Source organism: Ciconia boyciana, chromosome 10, assembly GCF_034638445.1.
Source record: "Ciconia boyciana chromosome 10, ASM3463844v1, whole genome shotgun sequence".
Classification (NCBI taxonomy): Eukaryota; Metazoa; Chordata; class Aves; order Ciconiiformes; family Ciconiidae; genus Ciconia; species Ciconia boyciana.
The window spans coordinates 30,217,633-30,240,249 of NC_132943.1; the positions used below are offsets into that span (position 1 = coordinate 30,217,633).

A 22,617-nucleotide genomic window follows, 5' to 3' on the forward strand; every position below is an offset into this window, starting at 1 on the left:
AATTTCACATAGAGCATATAAACTAAAAGTAAGATTTGTGGTAAAATTTGATTTTTTTCTCTTGTTGATATGCACGTAATGACCACACACATTTCAGAGCTGTGTTTGTAGTGAAAATAGGATAGATTCTTTAGTAGTGATGAATACAAAGCCTAGCAAAATTCTGACTCTTAAGTCCCCTTTCCATGTAACTTTATTGATACCAATAGAACTGTGCGATATGATTCAGTGCAAAACATTGTCAACAGTTCGTTTAGTTCGGAGGAAGCAATATAGTATTTGTTCTTAGTGTCTTACATATAAAGTATTGTGTATACTGTATGTATATTGAAAATTTAGGTGAATATATTTATCATACATGAAATACTGGAAGTGTTTTGGAATATTTTTGTGTAATGGTCTGAAAATGCCAGCAATCTGAAGAAAAGTTACTAGAGCAGATAAAAATATAAATAATTGAAATAATATTTCTGCAGTTTATATTGGACATTCCCAAAGAAAGGGTGGCATCTCTGTTTTTTTTTCTCATCTGATCATTATTTCTTTGTATTTCTTCTGCGTTTTAACAAAAGTTATTTAATCTATCTTTCCTTTCTCTGACTATTCCTTCTGTTTTTCCATTTTTATTTGCTGTACGCGTGTATACAGAAACATTCAGCTTCTCTCCAGTGTAGAATTCAGCCCCCCATAGAGATCTTGCAAAATGACGTCTTAATGGCCTTTTCTTTAAACAAAGCATGAAAAGGAGCAGGAATTTCTGCCACGTTATTCCCTTGTGTTCATAAGGAGTGGGCCGTATTTCTTACTGATATATTATTGGGAAAAGGATATTGGCTTTCAGAGGCTTCCAGGTTCTCTGCCCCCTCTTCCATTCTTTCCTTCCTGTTTGCTTCAGGAAATACGGTTTTCCTCTTAGCAAACACAAGTAAAGTCTTTATTGATCCACCCATATGTAATTTATGGGGTTTAATTTTATTGATTTTTCTCATGTCGTTAACCATTTTCTGTGTATGTCCTCAGCCTGTCTTCCTCAGATTGAAGCATATTAATATTCTTTTTTCCTTCAAAGTTCTTGGACACAAGTAAGCTTAGCTGGTTGCTCTCTCTTGCTCTTATATTTATTGCCTTTTTTCCTAAGCTGAGTATTACACATTGACTTTTTTGTAAGGATAATGCTGCCTTGATACAAAAGGCTGGCATGCTAGTCAATGCTAGTTTATTCAGTATAAATATTTATCATAACTGCAGGAGAATATTTGCAATTCATGTTGTGTATTGTAGCTATAATTTGGCAAAAAGATAATAAAAGCATATATTTAATATGGTGCCTCATGGAAGTGACCAAATAACTTGCCCTTTGTGTATTTTATGCATTAGGCAGCCAATGCATTAATTATTCAGTGCTTTTAGACCATAACTAAGTATGATCAGTAAGTGTTCTTCGTGTCCCATGTAAGATTTTTGATGGGCAGATTGTCTGTTGCGGATAAGGAATGCCTCTTTTGTAGATCTGCAAGCTCTGAATAACCTTAGTTAATAAAATTCGGCATTTTATGGCCTGAACCTAAAGCGAGCAGCAGTTTTATTTCAGAATCAAGTATCATGCACGAAGTTAAAATGCATATTTTAAAGCTGTTTTGTAATTATTAGGGCCTGATTGTTGTTTCCTTGTCTATTGCTACAGTGACATTAAAATTAATAGAAAAATTAATAATCTTACTTAATTCACACATTACTTGAGTAACATTAAGTGATCATACTATAAATGAAAATCAAGCATTATGTGAATTAAATTTTGGATATATTGGAGAACTGAGAAATTATTTAATCTTGACTTAAGGATTGGCTTTGGCTAGTCTTTGTCTTTGAGATCTTTCTTTTCTTTTTCTTTGAGATCGCCCAGTGTACCTTTACATTTCTTCTTTGCTGATTTTTGTACAGGTTTTCTGCAAAACTCAGTGGTGAAATTATTTGATATGAGATTTCTAAAGAAAAGGGAGTAGCTCAAAAAAAGAGCAGCAAGTTTTTTTGTCCTCTGAAACATAACATTTAAGTTGATCAGAATATTAACTTTTAGGAAACCCAAGGCATTACCAGCTAACCATTTCCCCATGTTTCCCTCCTGCTTTATCCCTCTTGTCCTTCCGCTTTACTCTTACTGGCTAACTGTGCATGTTTGACCCAGTGTTCTACTCCTGTGCCTGTCCTGTCTCTGCCCTCAGATATACAAGGAACAGCTGAACACCAGGGTGGTTCTTGTGGCTGTGGAAACTTGGACAGACAGAGATCGTATTAATATTCACCCTGACCCTCTGCAGATGCTTCATGATTTCTCGAAATATCGACAGCACTTCATCAAACAGCATGCTGATGCTGTGCACCTGCTCTCGTATGTACCCTTATACAATGGTTTAGACTATTACAGTTTTATATACTTTTCTGTCTACTGCTTTTGTCTACCTGTCTCTCTTGCTTACATTTTTGCTTGGTAGTGACTACATCAATCAACATCTGCCTTCCTTAGGAAGCTTAATCTATTTTTTAACCCATTAGTCTATTTTTAATAGATGTAGTATATACCATGGTCATGTTGAATATATATCTATAATGAAATTTTAATGTGTTTGCAACCTGGAGACAGTGTCACATATTTGAAGTGTCTTCTGATGAGCCCTTAAGGACACCTAGTTTTGCTAATCAGGTGTGTAATGTACTGCTTTCCCAGTAAAGAGCAGGAGAGGGCAGAGCTGACAGTATTATGTGTTGCCACAAGAGCATTCCAGTTACTGTCTTTATTCACATAGGTAGCTACAGTGATGATTTGTTCATGGAAGGTGTCCTCCTTTAGAGCTGTAATGAAATGTTTTCTGAGACACAAAGCATTTTGAGGGGAAATTCCACTTGCATCATTAGGCACAACATCAGCCTTGAGCAACAGTATTTTTTTTACTTCATGGCATTGTAAGCAAAGAGGAGGAAGAGTGTGTTCCCCTGTGCAGCATAAAGATCTTAAGCCTTCTCCCAGCAGCATGACGTATGACAAGGATGGAGTGACAAATGTCTTCCATGTGATTCTCCTATCATTCATCTTCTGCAGAGGAAGATAAAAATTAGGGGATGAAGAACTTCCTCCAGCCTCTGTCATAGCTGTACTGCCTTAATACAGGCATTGCAACCCAACGCTAATTGCATTTTTCATAACATATGCAAAGTGATGATGATGTGCACTCTTAATTATTTTTGTGCATGTATTGTGTCACTTGCTGAAGAGTTTGTCAGCAAACAGGCTCTTCTCAATGCTGCACAGTGAAAGGTACCAAATACAAACTGAAATACAGGAAATTCTATTTAAACATAGGGGGAAAAAAACTTTCACTGTGAAGGTGGTCAGATGCTGGAACAGGTTGCCCAGAGTGGAGTGTCCATACTTGGAGATATTCAAAAGCCAATGGAACATGGCCCTGAGCAGCCTGCTCCAGCTGAGGCTCCTTGGAGCAAGGGGGTTGAACTAGACCATTTTCAGAAGTGCCTGTCAACCTCAGCCGTTACTGTGGTTCTGTCTATTGTAAAGCATCTAGCTTTAAGCATTTAGCTAGGCTGCAGTTTGAAAGTTCTGATGGCTGTCAGAATGTTCTGAAAAAATAAAAATATACATGTCTGAAGTATCCTGTCATTTAAAAAAACAAAAGGGACATTGATTCTGCTCTTGTAAAAGGATTTCATTTTCAAAGATTAGGGTCATTTGCTATGCATGCCCAAGGCTGATTTATTATTATGCCTATGAAGTTAAAATAGGTATAATTCACAATAGTTTATAGACATTTTATAGAATAATTTATATCTTCCAGATTACATTAACTTAACTGAATTATTTGGAGCTTATTAACAATAAATGAAAGGAGGCAGGGTTAAAGAGCAGTATTAAATTACTTTCCCTTTAGGTGTACTTCTTAGTCTTTTCATTTGGAGTTGAAACTAGAACTTGAATTGGTTTGGATTAAGAGCATAATTTTAAAAATTCTCAACACTGATACATTTCAGTATATAATTCCTGGCTGACAGGTTATAAATTGGAATATATTGTTATCTTTTTAAAGGAAACGTTATCATTGTATTTTCTTAGGAATCTGGTACTCTAGCTTTCTCTGCTTGGTTTGTTTGTGGGTTGGGACTGATTCTGACTCCACAAGGTAAAAATAGTATTTTTGTTGAAGGTTGTATCTAATCGACTGTTTTGATGTCAGTGTTCTGTTTGTAAACTTGCAGTTGCTTTTGATGCTAGATGAGGATTAATGTGCATGCAGTGTATCATAGCATGTGTGAAAGTGTAATCTTTCAATAAGTTCTTGGTGCCCAATGTCAATGTGTTATATTTTCTTCTTTTTTGTTTGTAAGGAATGTGACATTTCATTACAAAAGGAGCAGCTTGAGTTACTTTGGCGGGGTTTGCTCTGTGACCAGAGGAGTAGGAGTGAATGAGGTAATTTTTTTTCATGACTAAAGTGAAATAAAGTAGAAACTGTACATTATAACCTCAGAGTTTATATGTTTCAGTATTCAGGGCTTTAAAGATAACTTATCTATTAAGAAGTTAGGATTCTCACAGCCAACCTTCTTGTATCATCATTAAACTACTGCTCACTGTGCTTTTCTTTCTAAAAAGCATTCCTCCTGTCTGCATTATTCTCTTAATAAGATCTTAAATTGGCTTTTAGTATATTTGACAGAAATTTAGACCCCAAAATCTCAGACAGGAGTATTTGAAATATAGCACTGAACATCCTTTTGAGTCTTCTCACTAGAAGAGGGTTGATCTTCTGAGGTGGTGATGACATGTAATTCTTACTGAATTTTTAACATTAAAACTAGGAAAATTTGGTCCCTGTGTGTTGATTTTTTAATTTTTTTATTTTTTATTTTCCTCAGTGCAGTATTAATCAATAATGAAAATCTCCTGTTTTAACAGGGGTTCATCATACTATACAAAACTATATTACATATGTATCAAACAGACTCCTTTCTGTAGGTTAACCAGCAGACAGGGATTCCCTGAGGTTAAGAGGAAAATTTTTTCCATTACACACTTCATTGTGATTATTTTCCTTATATGCACACAGAATTGTGATTGACTGTACAGAATTACTGAAGGAGTAGGTATGTGGTAAGCCAGAATGAGCCAATGTAGTGTTCATTACAATAACTTACTTTTTTTGTGGTTTTGGTTTTGTTTTGTTTATTTTTTTTTAATTGCGCTCCTCTTGAAATGCAGTATGGTCTTCCTTTGGCCATGGCACAGGAACTAGCACAAAGTCTTGCTCAGAACCTTGGAATACAGTGGGAGCCAGCTGCCAGGAAACCGAGTATGTACATGGACGTGGAGTCTTCTTTTGTCCTCCTTAGCTAAATATATAAACTCTTCCTTTGTAATATTTGAAACAAATACCAAATTTGCTGTAACTGTAGAACAAGAATTGCTGCTTTTGAAAATATATACACCGAAATTTGAGTTTAACCAAAATAAGAGCCACCAGTTTAGCACTCATTTTGCAATGACCTCAGTGATGTCCTGTGTCCGGAGGTTAGGTTGATAACCAACATTCAAAGGTATAATGGTAAAAACACCATTAATTTAACTCATTAATTTAACTGATTTATAATTGAAGAAGCAGTTAAGAAGCTGTAACTTAGTCCAGGGTGACATTTGCTCAACTTGTTACCTTGCTGTTTCACAGCCAGAAGATTAGACTGATGTGGTCTTAATACGTGTAGAGTGTAGGTACAAAAACTGCTGCAAAAGCCCTTTTTGGGGCTAAAGAAAATTGTTGGGTTTTTTCCACTCACATCTTGTAAGCAATTTGGCTACTTTCTCTCTTTGTTTCTTGAAAAGTGTGAATGGTAATGCTGATTTTATTTTGTAATCACTTCAGAAATCTGTGAATTAGGAAACAATGTGGAAAAGTTTAGGGAATGTTGTTTTGTAAAGCATCGCTTTTGAATTGTGTGAACTTGCAAATTGCTGAAATATTTTCTATATAATTGTTTTTTGATTACAGGTAAAACAGAGTTCATATAATTTGGAAATCAGAATCTTTTTTAACTGTAAGATAGAGGTTTTTAAAATGATAGCTTAGTTTCCTTATTTGGATACCCTTTATAGAGAAAGGTGAACGAAAGACCTGGATAGAGCAGAAGTAACCATAAAAATAATCTGTGAATATTTTCTGTGGAGAAACAGTATGGATTTGCAGTAGTAACTAGAATACAGATCCTTTCTTCTTGAAAATATTACTTCTTTGGTAAATAATTTTTATGGGTAGTTTGTAACTTCTGTTTTACTAACCATAAGATGTTGATCTTTTTATTTTATGAATTTGGTCACTGTTGACTTACATGCTATAGCTGTAAGTAAACTGTAAATCCATTTTCACTCAACTACTTTTTCTAATGAATGTTTGAATGGCTGATTCACATATTACTATTAATAATTTTATGCCAAAGGGAAAAAACGTGGCCTGTCCAGTCACAATTCTCCTTCAGGGTGTTCTGTACACATTTTAGGGAGGAGGAAATGTGAACATTTTTAATAACCAGTATCATGTGTACTGCACATACCTTTGTGCTGCCTCTTTTGAGAGCATGTAGGGAAGAACATTGCCAGCTATTTTTAGCTTTCTATACTGCCTGAAACTTTGTGTTGAGTCTAAGAACATGCACATATGGTAATTTGAAAATACTGTGTTTATATTAAGTATATTAGTATCTCTTCAGGTGGGCTCGTTTCCTTTTTAGGGCTAGAATCTGTACAGCCAAGCAACCATTTAATCTATGTATAATTAGTCAAAGTCCCTTTTTATAGGGAGTACTTTATATTCATTGTAAGCATATTTATAACTGCTTTCCTTTTCTGTTGTATTTTGGTCTTGTCTGAGAAGAGTGTGACTGCACTGAATCCTGGGGTGGTTGCATCATGGAGGAAACGGGGTATGTCATAACTATAAGTAACGGAGGGCTCTGGAATGAGTTCATACTTTACATTATGACATAAATATTTATGTATTGGGTTTTGTCCATGTGTTTTAGTACTAATAAATGAAAAAATAGAAGCAGTTGGAACAACCCAAATATACAGATCAATTACTTCAATTTTCAGCAATTCATTCCCTTTGCTATTCACATTTTAGGAAGTTATTCATAAATCTTATATTTTGAAGTGCAATGCAGTGTATTCACTAATGCTTTGCTATACTTAAATGATTGAAAAGTACAATATGTATATTTTTCATTAAATAAATCCAGTTACACTTTTTACATGCAGCTGAAGAAGTGTTTTAATAGTTTTGATAAGTGATATTTCTATTTTCCTCCTAAATTTTAATTATTTTTTCCCCAGTTCCTTCAAAATTCTAATTTTGAGTCCACAGATCTCTCTGCTTCTGTTCCAGTGAATAAAAGTAGAAACCTGAAGCTTTCAGCAAGAGCTCTCAATCCTTAGCTAAATGGTCAGTGAAGTATGGCGGGGAAGCACATCTATATGGGAGGAAACCAGGTTTCATTGCCCTCTGCCCTCACATACTGCCAGAGATTCTTTTCTCTATACTGTAAGCACTTCATTGGAAAAGGATAGCTTCTGAAACACAGGTTTTTGAGTCTTATAAATAATTTCCTTTCAGAATTCTTGCTCACTGTGGCAGCTTGATTGCAAAAATCATGGAGAAAATTAGTTATAAGACAGAATGAGCTTAGTTTCTTCATATGGTATTTGGAAATTGGTTCTTCAGTAGAATTACTGTGTGCTTTCCTGTAGACTTGTAATTGTCAGCCACCGTATGAATGCATCAGAAAATTATTCACTAAGTTTGCTTCTGGAATCCAAAGTAAGGCATTGATCAGAATAGATACTAGCTTCCTTCCTATGGTGAACTCATCAAAGTATCAGTCTCTAATGGAAATATCAGTAGAAGAGGTTGTGGAACAAACCTCTTCTGTAGATAAGGTAACAGTAAAAAAAAATGCCAGGAGCAGATGATAGTCACCCAGAAGCTGAAAAAGGACTGACTAATGAAATGAGTGAATAATGAGCTGCAGTGTAAAGCCTTTTCACTTAACTCCATCAGTGCCAGAAGACATTTTTTATATATAGAATAATTCCATGTGGAAATGTCAGCTCAGTAGCAGTTAGCTGCTAGGAAAGGAATGAAAAACCGCCTTATGGTACGGTTACCCCCATCTTTAATAGTGTGAATAGTTCTCATTCCCAGATCTCAAAACATAGCTAATAAAAATACCAGGCAGTTTCTATGTGAGAAATGACTAATAAAGTATGTTTTCGTCAGGCTGGGAAAAAGATGGAGATGAGGAAATATGAGAGTACTCTGTAACATCATGAACAACATAGCAAATGATTACTGTTTCTTCCAGTATAAGAACTAGGGAGACACGAAATGACACTAGCAAATAGGTGACAGAAAAAACAGGATTAAATTGTTCTTCTGCCAGTCTGTAATGAAGCTGTGAAACTTCTTGCTATGGCATCTTGTAGATGCTAAAAGATTTGGGGCAAATTCATGGGACCAAATACAATGAAGATTATTAAATAAGAGAAAATAAAGCTTCCCGGGAAAGTCATTAAGCTGAAAATTGTTGGAAGCTGCAAAAATATTCTGCAAGTAGTACTGCAGTGCTCTGTTCTCTGCTCTTCCCTAGGCATATTCTCAGGGCCAAAATCAGAGATGGTATTTGGGTGAAGTGGATTTTTGGTCTGACCCTATACAGCCGTTTTTATGGCTACAAATACTTTTACTTTTAAAATTAACCTTATTAACAGGATCAGATGAATGGAACAGTTTTAAAACCCTGGCATGAGATCAGGGATCTGGAATGTAATCCATCTTTCAAACTGAAGCTGCAGGGAGAACAAACCCAAGAGAGCACTGGATTATGTATGTAGTCGAGAGGGTGCATAGCAGCTATTATGATAATGTGGTTTCACCTTATTAAGATTAGAAGACTACAGTTTCATATACTGTAGATCCATAATATAAATATCTATAATCCAGAAATATAAAAATGCAAAATGTTTAAAAACTTTTTGTTTTGATTTTATTGCTTGAGAATAAGACTGAGCTGACATACTGGTACACACAGTGGTTGTAAGAAACTGGGATTTACAGTATTAAAAAAATGTTCTGACCCCTCTGCCCCCGTCCCGTAACTGTTGGTGTTTCAAGGCATTTACTCAGATAATTCTTTGCCTTTTTAGGGTATACCATTCCAGGAAATTCTCCAAATGCAGCATTGCAGAATACAAAGAATTTTTACTTCGTGGGGGAGGTGCCTGTCTTTTCAACAGGCCAACAAAGGTAATAAATACATTGGTAGTCAGCACCTCTGCTAAACATTGTAATGAAAATGTAGTAATTTCACTAACACCTGTCTGTTCTCAGATTTATTCAAAAGTCTATGTGGGTATTTTCTTGAGGTTGCTTGTAATTAGCTGACTGTTCATTCCCATAATATTTAAAAATAATCTTAAGAGGAATGCAACTTGTTTTCCATCAATTCTTCATGCTCAAATAATGACAAATATTGCAGTTGATTTTTTTCACAGCTAAATAAATCCCCATTCAGCATAAATGAACTACCTATTAAACTAGAATTAGTGCAAAATAAATCCAGAAGTGAGGTCGTAGTGCATGCTCCACATACACTCAATTCTTGGACTTTTTGCCTAAGCTTGTTAAAAAGAATGCCAATTACCACACTAGGAATTAGAAATCAATAGCTTACTTCATATAGACAGTGGCAGCTTGTGGTTGTTCTCAAAGTTAACTTCATTTCATTTCAGAGGTAGATCTAGTGAACTCTGTAATTTATAACTGTTTGCTTGTACTGTCCATTGCTTTTTTCACCTAAAAACTTATCAAGGTCATTATTTTTTCTAAGGCAATATTAGCATGACATCCTTCTAAAGCTGAGTAGTATAAAAACATTCCATGTGGCTCTTTTTGCAAAGTAAGATCAATCCAAAGTATTAATATTCTATTTAATCATGATGTCAAACTTGCTGTCCTTGTAGAATTTAATACCACATGAGACTACTAGGCTGTTCTGTTTACTGTGCTGTATCCTTTGGTAGACCACCACCTTGCACAATTAACTAAAAAAATTTTGCTTGTTAGAGTGCTTTTTAATCTTTTCCCAGGGTAGCAGCTTTTGCTTATAGAATAAAATGTAAGAATTCTTACAGAAAAGAGTAAATAGAGAGAAAGAAAAATACAGCTTCATTTTTTCATGATGGTTGTCTAGCAAGGTAACGTGAACAAATTGTCAAATTGACGGTATACAGAATAAAAATCTGGTTTCCTTCCGTGAAAATGATCCCAGGAGAATAGTTGAATTATCTTTATATGTTATCTGTGTCAGTGTTTCACAGCCTTGAAGTTAAAGTACTTTGGAGGGGGAAGCATACAGTGTTTTGAATCCTATTATTTGGAGGTTGGGAGGTAAAGTAGAAAATGGTGTGTTTAACCTTTTGGTAAATAAAACGTAGTTGTGTTAAGCAGTCACCATGATGTCATTTTTAACTATAACCTTTTAGTTATGCTCTGACATGTATATCAACTTTTGATGTTTCCTGATTAATGCCATAGGAAATTTGTGCGTGTTCTGTTATTTTCTTGCATTTCTCTGGTTGACCCCTTTTTGTTTTCTTATGGGCTACAGGTCAGATAACCAGGTCTGTTTGATGAAGAACTGAATTTCAGGTTCAGAATAAGAGATCTTGTTGTTTCCACTGAAGCATAGTAGTAAAAGTGGCTTATAGAGGAAAAACAAAGGAATTTCAGTTTTCTGAATTGTGTCAACATTGCTAGTGAAGTACATATGGGTATTGCTTCAGTGTAGTTTTGCTTCTGGCACCCAAAATTGTAGGTGCTATTGACTACCTTTGTGGTTTATGCAACAAAAGTAAAATGTTTTCTTTCTTTTTGATTAGGCATTATGATTCCTACCCCCCAAAGTACCAAAGAAGAATTCCATCCAAGTTTATAAATAATTTGTATTGTTATTGTTATTCATATCTTATATTGTATTATGTTATTCATATTGTATTATATGTATTTCGTATCTTCATGATCTTCAACAGCTGTACTGCCACTAAGCCCATGCAGAACATGTTTGCTCGCATCTTTCACCCTTATCTAGCCATAGATTTATCTGTTCTCATTTTAACTTGTTACCTTTTAACTTCTCATTTCAGCCTTGTTCTAGTGATGAATGTTTCTGTTGCTAATATCCCAGTTAAACTGGAGATTCCTGATATTCTTATAGGGTTTTAAAGCAGAATTATTACATTGAAAACAGACAAGGTTTTTGCAAAATTATTTCTGTGACAAGACTGAAAAAATATCTTAAATCACCTTTAATCAAAATTATGATATGTGAAACCAGTATAGAATCTGTATCATCCTGAACTGTAGAATTTATCTGTATTGCATATATCTGGTCCTAGGATTAACTGTTTAGCACTATCTATATGTGGTTGTGTTATTCTAACTTACTAATAAGGCACATAGAACTTCCTTTTGGCAGTTTCATCATGTTTATTATTTTCATGCACAAACATGTTACACTGGTATAGACAGTAGCTAATTGCATGAGCAAGTATGGGTACCTGAGTAAATCCCAGAGATCATACTGCTGACTGGTTTCTTGAAGGAATTGTCAGAGAAGTGGGAGTCCATAGAATAGGAATGAAGTTAAAATGTTCTCCCCTTGAGTATTATTTTATTGTCTCTCTGTTTATCATAATTTTCTGAGATCAGTATTCTCCTAAAGAGGGCTAGCATTCAAGTGATTTAACTGTACATCTTTCATGTCTGAACAGTTCTGACTAGCAGCACTTGAAAAACACGCCGCCTTCCCCATCACAGCAGCACGGCATATATTCTCTGTGAGAGCGTGTTTCTGTAGCATTGTGGAAATGGGCTATGTGTGACAGGAAAGTAATTTGATAACTAGTTTTATTCTTACCTGGGGGGGGGGGTTTTTTTGCTTTCAGCTCTTTGAAACCACTGAGTGTGGAAATGGATATGTAGAACCAGGAGAAGAATGTGATTGTGGTTTCCGAATGGCAAGTAGAGTTATATATTACTCCACAAGTCTTTCTTGCAAAATATATTAAGATAAATTATGTGATTGGTAAGGGAGGGGGAAGGGTTATGGAAATGAATTTGTTTTGCTTATTGTTAGGGAACAACTTCATTAAAGGACTGTGTTAAAACATTTTTTCAAGTGAGAACGAGTGCAAAGACAGTGTGTCCTCAGAACAGTTCCTGTTACACTAATGACAAGATGTAGCTGTTTCCCAGCAATTTTTGAATTGCACTGTAGAAGTGCTTACCCCTTTACTTTTCCTGGATAGCATGCCTGGAGTGGTAGACTCCTTATCTATGCTTTGGAGATAGGTGCCTGTGTTCAGACAGAATAAGTAAACTGTTTTTTTCTTCTCTATTGTAGAAATAGTCCAATAATGTTTTTGCAAAAATATGCCCTGTAGATTTGAGTGCTAGTTCTAGTATTTAAATATATTTGCACCCATAAATAGTTTTCTTAATCTTTTTTCTGCATTGAATGCAATTTGACTAAGCAGCATGCATTTGGCACAGGCTATTCCACACTTCTGAAGAGGCTTCAGAAGGTGTGAATCCCCATGTCCCTATAGGATATATGTCACTGTTTTCCCTTTACTTTAGTATTTGATCATTGCAAAAGATTCTTCCAGCTGATAATTTCAGGTCATCAGTGCTGAACTGAATCTTTTGTCTGCTGGTACATAATAGTTTGTTGGAAAGATTGTGAAGAAAAAACTTATTTAAAATAGAAAACTAAAAATTTCGCTTAATATTTTCTTCAGGAATGCTATGCAGACTGTTGTAAGAAGTGCTCTCTTTCTAATGGAGCTCATTGTAGTGATGGACCCTGCTGTAATACATCATGTCTTGTGAGTGTTGCTGCACTATATCTATTGCTCTTCTCAGTTGTCCATGGAAGTCATGTGCAGCCTGTTATAGTTCAAAGTGTGTTTTATGTAGAATGAAAAGGACAGTATGTAGACATAATCTTAGTCCTGAACTATATGCTTCATTTTCTAGTTTTTCCCACGAGGCTATGACTGTCGATATGCAGTGAATGAATGTGATATTGCAGAGTTCTGCACTGGAGATTCTGGCCAGGTATGTATGCAGAAGCTTTCTCTGCTTACACTACTGATGTTTGTTTGCACTCATTTTTATATCAATTTAAGAGGAAAATGCGGATTAACAAACTGCACCCTCATATACCCAAATAACTGTGGGGGGTTATTTTTTAATTGTAACAAAAGTTTTAAAACATAAGAATAAACTATCATAAGCTCAAAAAAATTAATCTGAGTGGACTCAAAATATGACTTCTGTAGGTTTATTTGTTTTTTAAAACTTGTGGGGTTTTGTGTATCTGTATAGTACTTGTGTCAGACATCCTCCTTTACTCTTTGCCTGGTCTATAGCATAAGTACTAAGAATATACTGCAAATGTGAATGGATTCAAAGGTAGTAACAGTAAGATTTTATGAAGTAAACTAGTTTAAAATATAAATGTAGAAAATTATAACTAATTGAGTATAGAATCATAGAACCGTTTAGGTTGGAAGAGACCTTTCATCGAGTCCAACCATTAACGTAACACTACCAAGTCCACCACTAAACCAGTGTCCCTAAGTGCCTTGTCTACAGGTCTTGTAAATATCTCCAGGGCTGGTGACTCAAGCGCTTCCCTGGGCAGCCTATTCCAATGCTTGACAACCCTTCTGGTGAAGAAATTTTTCCTAATATCCAACCTAAACCTCCCCGGCGCAACTTGAGGCCATTTCCTCTTGTCCTATCCGCTTGTTACTTGGGAGAAGAGACCGACACCCACCTCGCTAAAACCTCCTTTCAGGCAGTTGTAGAGAGCGATAAGGTCTCCCCTGAGCCTCCTTTTCTCCAGGCTAAACAACTCCAGTACCCTCAGCCGCTCCTCATAAGACTTGTATAAACTGTTATGTTTTTTAAGAGTGTGCACAGGTATGATAATTTTAAAAGTTGTGGATCTTATGCATTTTTCTTGAAAACATTTGGCTAATACTCAAAGGTATAGGAATAAACAGCAACCAAAAGGTTGTTTTAACTTCAGTTCTTTTAAATAGTCGACATTCTGTACATCTTCCATTTTCACAGCAACTTTGATGCTTTAGGTGATATATGCTCCTTTTCAATATTGAGTGTTTAGCTTCAATGTTATATAAGAACTTCATAACTCTGCTGCAGTCATCTACTGCATCAGGTTCTTAGCTTTGAAGAAATAAGATTCAGGATAGATCACATGTCTGTCTCTGGGCATTGGCTGTAATTATAGATGCCAATGAATTAACAGTAACTTCTTTTTGTATTATCATCTGAGACATCCACACTTACAGATAAGTAGCTATTGCTGAGATTTTATTGTAAAACTTTTATTCTGTAGGTGGAACATTCTTAATGGGAGGGAGAAAGGCTTTCTTAAGCTAGAAAGGCTGCTCTCAAAGTATTGGCTAATATGGTACATTGCAGCAGCATACCCTTTCCAAATCTTCACGGGTCCCTTTTGGTGAGGAAAAGCTTTGAGAATGGTCTGCTCCTAGCTTTAGTAATCTCAGGCTTCTGGACCTAATGACTTGTTCATACCAAAGAAATTTCCAATGCTAAGAGAACATGACAATTAACATCATAAAAAACCCCACAGCTCTGTAAGCAATAGACTGGTAGGCTACAACTAGGTGCTTGCTTACTTTCTTAGTAGAACTGAAATGAATGCAGTGGCAGTGTTGCAAACATGGCCCCAGTATTAGCTACCAAATATCCTGTTACTGAACACATTTGTTTTGCTTTTCATTTTGCCTCACCTTCTTAATTTCTACTTGGAATATGCAGAAAGTTAGAATCAAACCTTGTATTTCATGGCTCAAGATGTTAATTTTTTCATTTGTATTTGTAGCTATAAAGATTCCTGCACTAATTATGTTATCTACCCCCTTTGTATGTTGTGCAATTGTCTTTTAAAACTGGGAAAATTCTATATATGATCCCTTGATGTATTGTTACAGTACACATGATAAAAAAACATTCTTAATTTTTTTTCAGTGCCCACCAAATCTTCATAAACAAGATGGGTATGCCTGTGATTCTAATCAGGTATGCAATGTTTTAAAATCCCTGCACATCAGCAAATACAAGCTTTCTTTTTTTTTTTTTTTAATCCTGTCTTCCATATTTCTTCATAAATTTTGTCTTTTGGACATTGGTGTTGCTTGTGCTTTATGCACTCTGTGAATAGTAAAAATTTCTGCTTTGAGTAAAATCTGCGTGGTATCTTTACATTTTACATGTAGATCTTTTATTACACTCCATGTTAATAAGTTCTTTACAACTATGTAAGTATGAAGCAGCTGCTGAAATGTCAGTACATATCAGACACCAACTGACTTTGAGAATCTGGGCCAAAATGTGTACTCCATCTACCCAAATTTATGAAAACTATTATACATCCCAATATGTGTGTGAAGAATCAAAATGACGCATTTGTTGGGGAGGGGAAGGAAATGAAATAGTGTTCAGTTCTCATTGCTAACATGTCGTGTTTTGTTTAGGGTCGTTGCTATAATGGTGAATGCAAGACAAGAGATAATCAGTGCAAATATATCTGGGGATCTAGTAGGTTGACTTTAACTACCTTAAATGTATTTTATTTCTGGTTTATTCCTGCCTTTGTTTTGCATTCTTAGTATTTTTATTTTTTGTTCTTGCTGTTGTAAGTTAAAGTTTTCTGCTCAGTAGAGTAGGCTGCAGTGAGAAACTGTGGCTTGATTGCCAAGTGAAATTTCGAGTTTGAGAGTGATGATAGTGAGATTGTTCTGATGTGATGTGGTTGCAGACATAGGTAGGGCAGCAAATGCTGGACTCTGGTGGAATTAGGTGAGAAAACATACAAAATACTGGCAACTCTGAGTTACTCTTACCAGGGGAAAAAAAAATGGGTTTGAGGATTTTTTTGGTATAGTTCAAAACAGATGTTTTTGGGGGTTTTAATGACAGTTGTCAATTCCATTATTCCAGCAGTGGTTCATGCTAAAGCTGCTCCACCTTGCCCTCTCTTTGCTATACCATCCTACAAGTCAGGAAAATTAGTGCATTGGTGTGAATTTACATATACATAGTACGAATTTAAGCCCAGAGGTGTTGAGTAAAATAGAATTGCAGTTGCAATGGATTTTGCTTGCAGCTGAGAGGGGATAAATGCTTTGTGTAATGACTTTGAGACAGTTCAGCAGAGCAGAACTATCAGGATGTCCTGTACTCTAGCACTTAATGTTTTCTTGTGCATTTTGTCTAATCATAACTGCCACTGCTGACACTGCCTATCTGAGGCAGAAGAATCATTCCATTCTAGGCAAGATGGGAGGGGAGGGATATAGTTTTATCATTTACTGTTTGTCTTGTACAATACAAAAGATGCTATATAAGTGTAAAATTGGTTGGAGACAACATTTTCTTTGTCTTCTGATGCCTTTTTGAGTTTTATGTTGCCACGTCACATTTATTGATAATATTAAAGGCAATAGATGTTAGTGTTAACTAATTTATTTGTATCTTACACACTTATATTTTAAAATATTTGATTTGTCTTAAGTACAAGAGATTTTACTGAAACTACTCTGTCTTTTTTACCTTTAATATTTTATATTTCTCTGTATAATTGTTGTGCTTTTTTAAAATTGATTTTTAGAAAAAACAAATGGGCTTGTTAGTAATAATTGTGGTTTTAAACCTATTAGTTCAGATTTCTACTCCTAAAAAGCAGTAGAAATTACACTCTGACTGTTCAACCTTGTTTTCTCTGTGAACTCCTAAAAATAAAATAAACTAAACATTGAGTTGATGTCAGAACATATGCTTATGGTATATGCCACATATAAAATATTTGATCTCCTAAAATACAGATCAGGAACAATTGCAGTGCAAACAACTAGATTAAATCTATGTGCAACTGTTACGAAGCGAACAAAATTAGACCACAGATAAATTCAAATGCAGAAGACAATACAGACACTGTGGAGATTGCTTTTTTAAAAGTTTGGAGCAAATTTTGAACATTGAGCAATTTTTAGAAAAGCCATCTGCAGGTATTGCAGTTCAGTCTGCTAGGTTCCCACTGTAGTCACTGGAAAATACCACCTGTGTACATACACATGTGGTTAGATTTCTGTTTTGTATTAAAAAAATACAGAGAACTGCTGCAATAAATTATGCAGGTTGTCAAAGCTCTCATGTTGCCAGTAGAAAGTACATTCCTTTTTCCTTTCTTCATCAACAGAGTCTTCAGGATCTGACAAATTTTGTTATGAAAAGCTTAATACAGAAGGCACAAAAAAAGGAAACTGTGGAAAGGATGGAGACCGATGGATTCAGTGTAGCAAACAGTAAGTTCAGCTTGGTAGACATTATCTGTATTTTAAATAGATTAATACTGGTTTAATATTGTCTACATTTTCATGAATGTTTCAGCAGTTTGTTTTGCATTATTTTGAATCTTCTTTCCCTCACAAGGTTTGCATCTGGAAAAAGTTCCATAGCTCATTCTGACAAATTCATGGGTGACTCAGCAATACACTTCTAAAGAATTCCAGATTTTCAGAAGAACATACCGTGACTTTTAATTCTTTCAGAGGAGCTGGGGGACAAGGCAGCAAAAAGTCACAAGTTCATAATGTACAAACACCTCAGACTTGGTAGGGATAAATTAGGCTGCAAATACACACACTATTTTCGTTTGCTCTGGGATCGATAGCAGATTGTGCTATTTCAAGTTTCTTCCAACCTTTATTTTGACCAGAGAGGACCATTAGACATTTGGATGCTACAGAGAAAATGGCTGATTCATTTGCATGTGATCATTACTAGATGAATATTTGATTAAATTTACTTTTCAAGTTAATGATCATTAGTGGATAGACTTACATTTCTCCTAATTTACTTACTGTTTTATAATTTTTAAGTATGCATGTAAAAATTTCAGTCTTGGAATGGTGTTTTCCTTTTTTGACTATCTGATGTTTGTCAAGTGGCTTTTTTTTTTTAATTACATGATTCACTTTTCAGACAGGATCATAAGCAAAGAAGTTGTTTAGTGGATTTCTTTATATTTAGATGAGAATAGTGTTGTTCTGATACGCATATTAAAAACCTCATTTGTATAAAAGCTTTTCTTGGTCAGTAGAGAGATGCAGAGAAATGGTCTAGCTGAAGGGCCATTTAAATTTTTTGCAATTTTAAAAAACACAATTTCTAGCATTCATCCAGCTGCTTCTATGACTTAGGACAATTAGAGTAAGACATGGAAGTTTTAAGCTTATATGCTTCTATCGAAGATTGCACATATAACATCAAATAAAGCAGATTCGTTACCAAATTTCAGGCACACACGCTGCTTGCTAACAATTGTTATTATGGTCCTGTTGTCCTGAAAGGGAAATAAAATACAATTAAAAATTCAAACTTCACATTAATGTACAGCGTCCAAGCTGCTAGAGAGAGGGAAATGTAATTTAGCCTGATATGACAAAGTTTGTACAATTTGGCTCCTCTTAATTGTACTGTGTTGTATTTAGAGCACAGATAAATTTTTTGTTGATGTGAACATTCACTGGTGCATTAGAATGAACAATTACTTGTTTCTGCCTCTTGTCATTTATATCAAATAATATTTTATTTCCAGTCTTGTACTCTGAAAGTCTATCATGCGGCTTATGGTAATATATCACTTAATGTGATCAGCAGCATCATTGCCAGGCTTTCTTTTTTGTAAGTTTACTTCATATTATTCCAGTAACTTTTTGATTTATGTTTTCATTTTACAGTGATGTTTTCTGTGGCTTTTTACTCTGTACTAATCTTACTAGAGTTCCACGAGTTGGTCAAGTTCAAGGAGAAATTATCCCAAATTCTTTTTATCATCAAGGACGAATAGTGGACTGCAGGTAAGAGATAATGCAGTGTTCCAACATTATTTTGCTTTGTCAAACCTAATTGAATTAAGATAAACATAAATGTAAAATTGTAAGTTTTTTAGGTAATTAGTATCTTACAGCAAAATCATTCTGAGCAGTATTTCTTTTGATTAAAAAAACAATGTCGTGGTTTAACCCCAGTTGGCAAATAAGCACCACACAGCCACTCGCTCACCCTCCCCTGTCCTGGTGGGATGGGGGAGAGAATCTGAAGAGCACAAGTAAGAAAACTCGTGGCTGAGATAAGAACAGTTTAATAATTGCAATAAAATAATAATAATAAATAATAATCATAAATTGTAATGAAAAGGAATATAACAAGAGAGGGAGAGAGAGAGGAACAAAACCCAGGGAAAAACAAAAAAACCAAGTGATGCAGCCGCTCACCACCCGCTGATCAACGCCCAGCCAGTCCCCGAGCAGCGATCGCTGCTGCCTAGCCAGCTCCCCCCACTTTCTATACTGAGCATGACGCCGTATGGTATGGAATATCCCTTTGGCCAGTTTGGGTCAGCTGTCCTGGCTGTGCCCCCTCCCAGCTTCTTGTGCACCTGGCAGAGCAGGGGAAGCCGAAAAGTCCTTACTAAATCCAAAACACAGCACTACACCAGCTACTAGGAAGAAAATTAACTCTATCTCAGCCGAAACCAGGACAAATAAAAAGGCTAATATTCCACATTTAAAGAGGGCGCAATGTGGGTTATCCTCCTCATTGCTCTATCTGGTCTCTCCAGTAGCAGAACTTCACAGTCAGAGTTTAATGCTCAGCATTATATTTTTCAGCGGGGAAGTTTGTAATTGCTGAAGACCCATATATTAAACGTAATGTTTTTGAGTACTATATCCTCAGAGAAGTAGCTGTAGGGAAGTGGAGGCTGAGAGGGAGGAAACTGAAGAGTTGTGGCAGGATAAGATGTTAAGCTACAGTTCAGGTAAAGGGCAGGTAAATGGGTTTTAGTCTACTGTGCACAATACTGGACAAGGAAAAAAAAAAAGGAAAAAAAAAAAAAAAAAGCACAGCCCATCAAAGACTGTTAAAAACCCCCCAGAGCCTAAGGTGCCCTTTTTGAGTATTTAAGTAGTTATCTGGACTTCTTTTTACTCTGACAACTGGAACACCTTGTCAACGCTGTGGACAGACAGAAAAACTATAATTTTGTTCAATCTGTCTGTATGCTTGAGTGACAGAAGGGTATGAAGTTTTTAGTATCTACACTAACATGTTTAATATTTTCAAAAGACTCCAGTCATAATACTAATAGTATCTTAAAACTTATTTCTCCCAGTGGTGCTCATGTTCTTTTAGATGATGATACGGATTTAGGTTATGTGGAGGATGGAGCTCCATGTGGACCTCACATGATGTGTCTGGACAAAAAGTGCCTGCCAATTCAGTCCTTGAACATAAGCAGCTGTCCCATTGGTTCTAATGGAAAAGTCTGTTCTGGTCATGGGGTGAGTCTGTACTGGGAGTTAGCAGCTAAGCTTCTCCAGCTCCCTCTGCTATATCTGATCTTAATGTACCCTGTGGAGTTCTCTACCTGAAAGTGTTCCTATGACCTGTTGATCTGAAAACACAAATATTAGATTCAGAGGAAGACTGCCATTCTGTGAAGCATAGATAAAATTTTAGAAAGCAAAGTTGTCAAATTAGTTCTGCAATTATATCCAAAGTGTTGTTTTCATTACTAGCAAGAAAGAGCTTTGACATCAGTTATTGTAAAGACTTCTGTAATGTACTACCCATATTTCAAGCTACTTGCCATCTTCTCTTCAACTTTTTCCTGCATACTAATACCTTTATAAAGTTGGTCCTGTGTTCATGGAATTATTTCTCATTACTTAAATAATTAAAATTCTAAACCGTTGGACCTCAACAGAGATGATTAATTCTTCTTGAACAGATGCAAAGTGTATCATTTTACATTCAGGCACATTATGTTCTGTTATTCTACCCGTAAGTCCATTTGTCTAAGACGTTAGGTATGTTTGAACAGATTCACTGTTCCATGTCTTAACTGATACTGATAAAGTATTGATAAAACCTTTCCACTGTGGGATTCAGTGGACAGATACTTGCCTAAGGGGCTAGACTTTATACAAGAAGTTTTGGTTTTTTTCTTCTTGTTATTTGTAATTGAAGATGAATTTGAGTGCTTCAAAGAAGAGGGTTAGGTTCAAAATCAAGAAGAAAAATTTTAAAATTAGAAAGTAAAGGATCTAGGAGATCTAGAAATCATCTTGGTACTTTTGCAGAGTGGCATGAGTGGTGAGAGAACTGTGTTACCTTTTTTGTTTTGCTTTGCATGATTCCGATTCATAATTTTAAAAGAATACTTCAGTTGATCAAACCTGCCAATAAGATGTATTTATCTTCAGCTTCCTAGATAAGATTCTTCAGTGAATACTTTAAGAAGCAGAGTGAGATAAAAGTTAAATTAAAAAAATCACATGTACTACTTACTTGTAATCATTAGTGTGTAGGTTATTTTCTGGGATTTTTTGACATTATGTTCCAGTGTCCAAAAGACATTATTAGCTGATGCCCAATGATTGACTTCACTTCGAGTCCCCATAATCAAAACTTCATTCTTTGTTTTGTGTCTATTTCTCATGTCATGCTTTTTCCTTAGTAACCTCTTCTAGCAACACATTCCATGTGTTCCATTCTTTTTCATATGGGAAGTTTATAGCTATTAACTCTCACTATTGATTTGATATTTGAGGTTTTGTCAGTTGGATAAGTTTTCATGTATCTGATAAATGTGCTGCCAATTTTAGTGAGTCCTAAGTCCTTTCTTAGAGGTCATTCAACTAAATGTAGACTTAGGAAGAACTAGTTCCTCTCTCTCTAGAAGATAAGCAAGCACTCCTCATTGCTGCTTAGGAAAAAATGACAATAAAACCAATGAAAATCTTACTGTTTTTTCTACATGGAAGCAAGCTGTAAATGAGAGGTTGTAAAGCATGACCATGTCTTGAACCTTTTAAACACAAATGCTTGTATTCCTTCTGGACATCCAGGCTCAAAGTCTAGATGGTTAGTGAAGATCTAACTAGTCTAGACAGGGGGTTTTTTGGATGAGAGTTTCTGTTATTTTTTACATCCTATGTAGGTGTGTAGTGCAAGTGATGATGGGAATTCCCACTGGGAATACTTCTGCTTTTCCTAGCATCTGAGTGTATTTGGAGGGTTAAAGCAAACTTTTAGGTTATTGATGTATTATACTCATTCTAAACATTCAGTTCTATTGTTACAATATATACATGGGTAAGTTTTATACTGTGAATTAAATACCTAATTACATGTTAAATAAACTTAATAAAATGTAGTTAAAAACCAACTGCTCTCATTTATTTTCTTTTCCAGGTTTGTAGTAATGAAGCCACTTGCATTTGTAATTTCTCCTGGGCTGGGACAGACTGCAGTATTGATGATCCTATCAGGGATACTGGTAGCAAGAAGGATGAAGGACCCAAGGGTTTGTGTGATTTCA

The 22,617-nt window shown here is 35.5% G+C and overlaps 1 protein-coding gene across 9 annotated transcripts in view; it reads left to right on the forward strand.

Moving 5' to 3' along the window:
* ADAM23 (ADAM metallopeptidase domain 23) overlaps window positions 1–22,617 on the forward strand; it is an 82,071-nt gene that overhangs the window by 39,537 nt on the left and 19,917 nt on the right. For 7 of the 9 annotated variants that reach the window (XM_072873901.1, XM_072873910.1, XM_072873907.1 and 4 more), the window contains exons 11-24: window positions 2,223–2,389; window positions 4,396–4,480; window positions 5,270–5,360; window positions 6,933–6,981; window positions 9,260–9,359; window positions 12,059–12,130; window positions 12,914–13,000; window positions 13,152–13,232; window positions 15,198–15,248; window positions 15,704–15,767; window positions 17,428–17,533; window positions 18,971–19,090; window positions 20,407–20,575; window positions 22,491–22,602. In XM_072873901.1, the coding sequence (XP_072730002.1) occupies window positions 2,223–2,389; window positions 4,396–4,480; window positions 5,270–5,360; window positions 6,933–6,981; window positions 9,260–9,359; window positions 12,059–12,130; window positions 12,914–13,000; window positions 13,152–13,232; window positions 15,198–15,248; window positions 15,704–15,767; window positions 17,428–17,533; window positions 18,971–19,090; window positions 20,407–20,575; window positions 22,491–22,602 (1,354 nt within the window). The remainder of the gene's footprint in view (window positions 1–2,222; window positions 2,390–4,395; window positions 4,481–5,269; window positions 5,361–6,932; window positions 6,982–9,259; window positions 9,360–12,058; window positions 12,131–12,913; window positions 13,001–13,151; window positions 13,233–15,197; window positions 15,249–15,703; window positions 15,768–17,427; window positions 17,534–18,970; window positions 19,091–20,406; window positions 20,576–22,490; window positions 22,603–22,617) is intronic. The other 2 variants (XM_072873903.1, XM_072873902.1) reach the window with 2 other exon arrangements.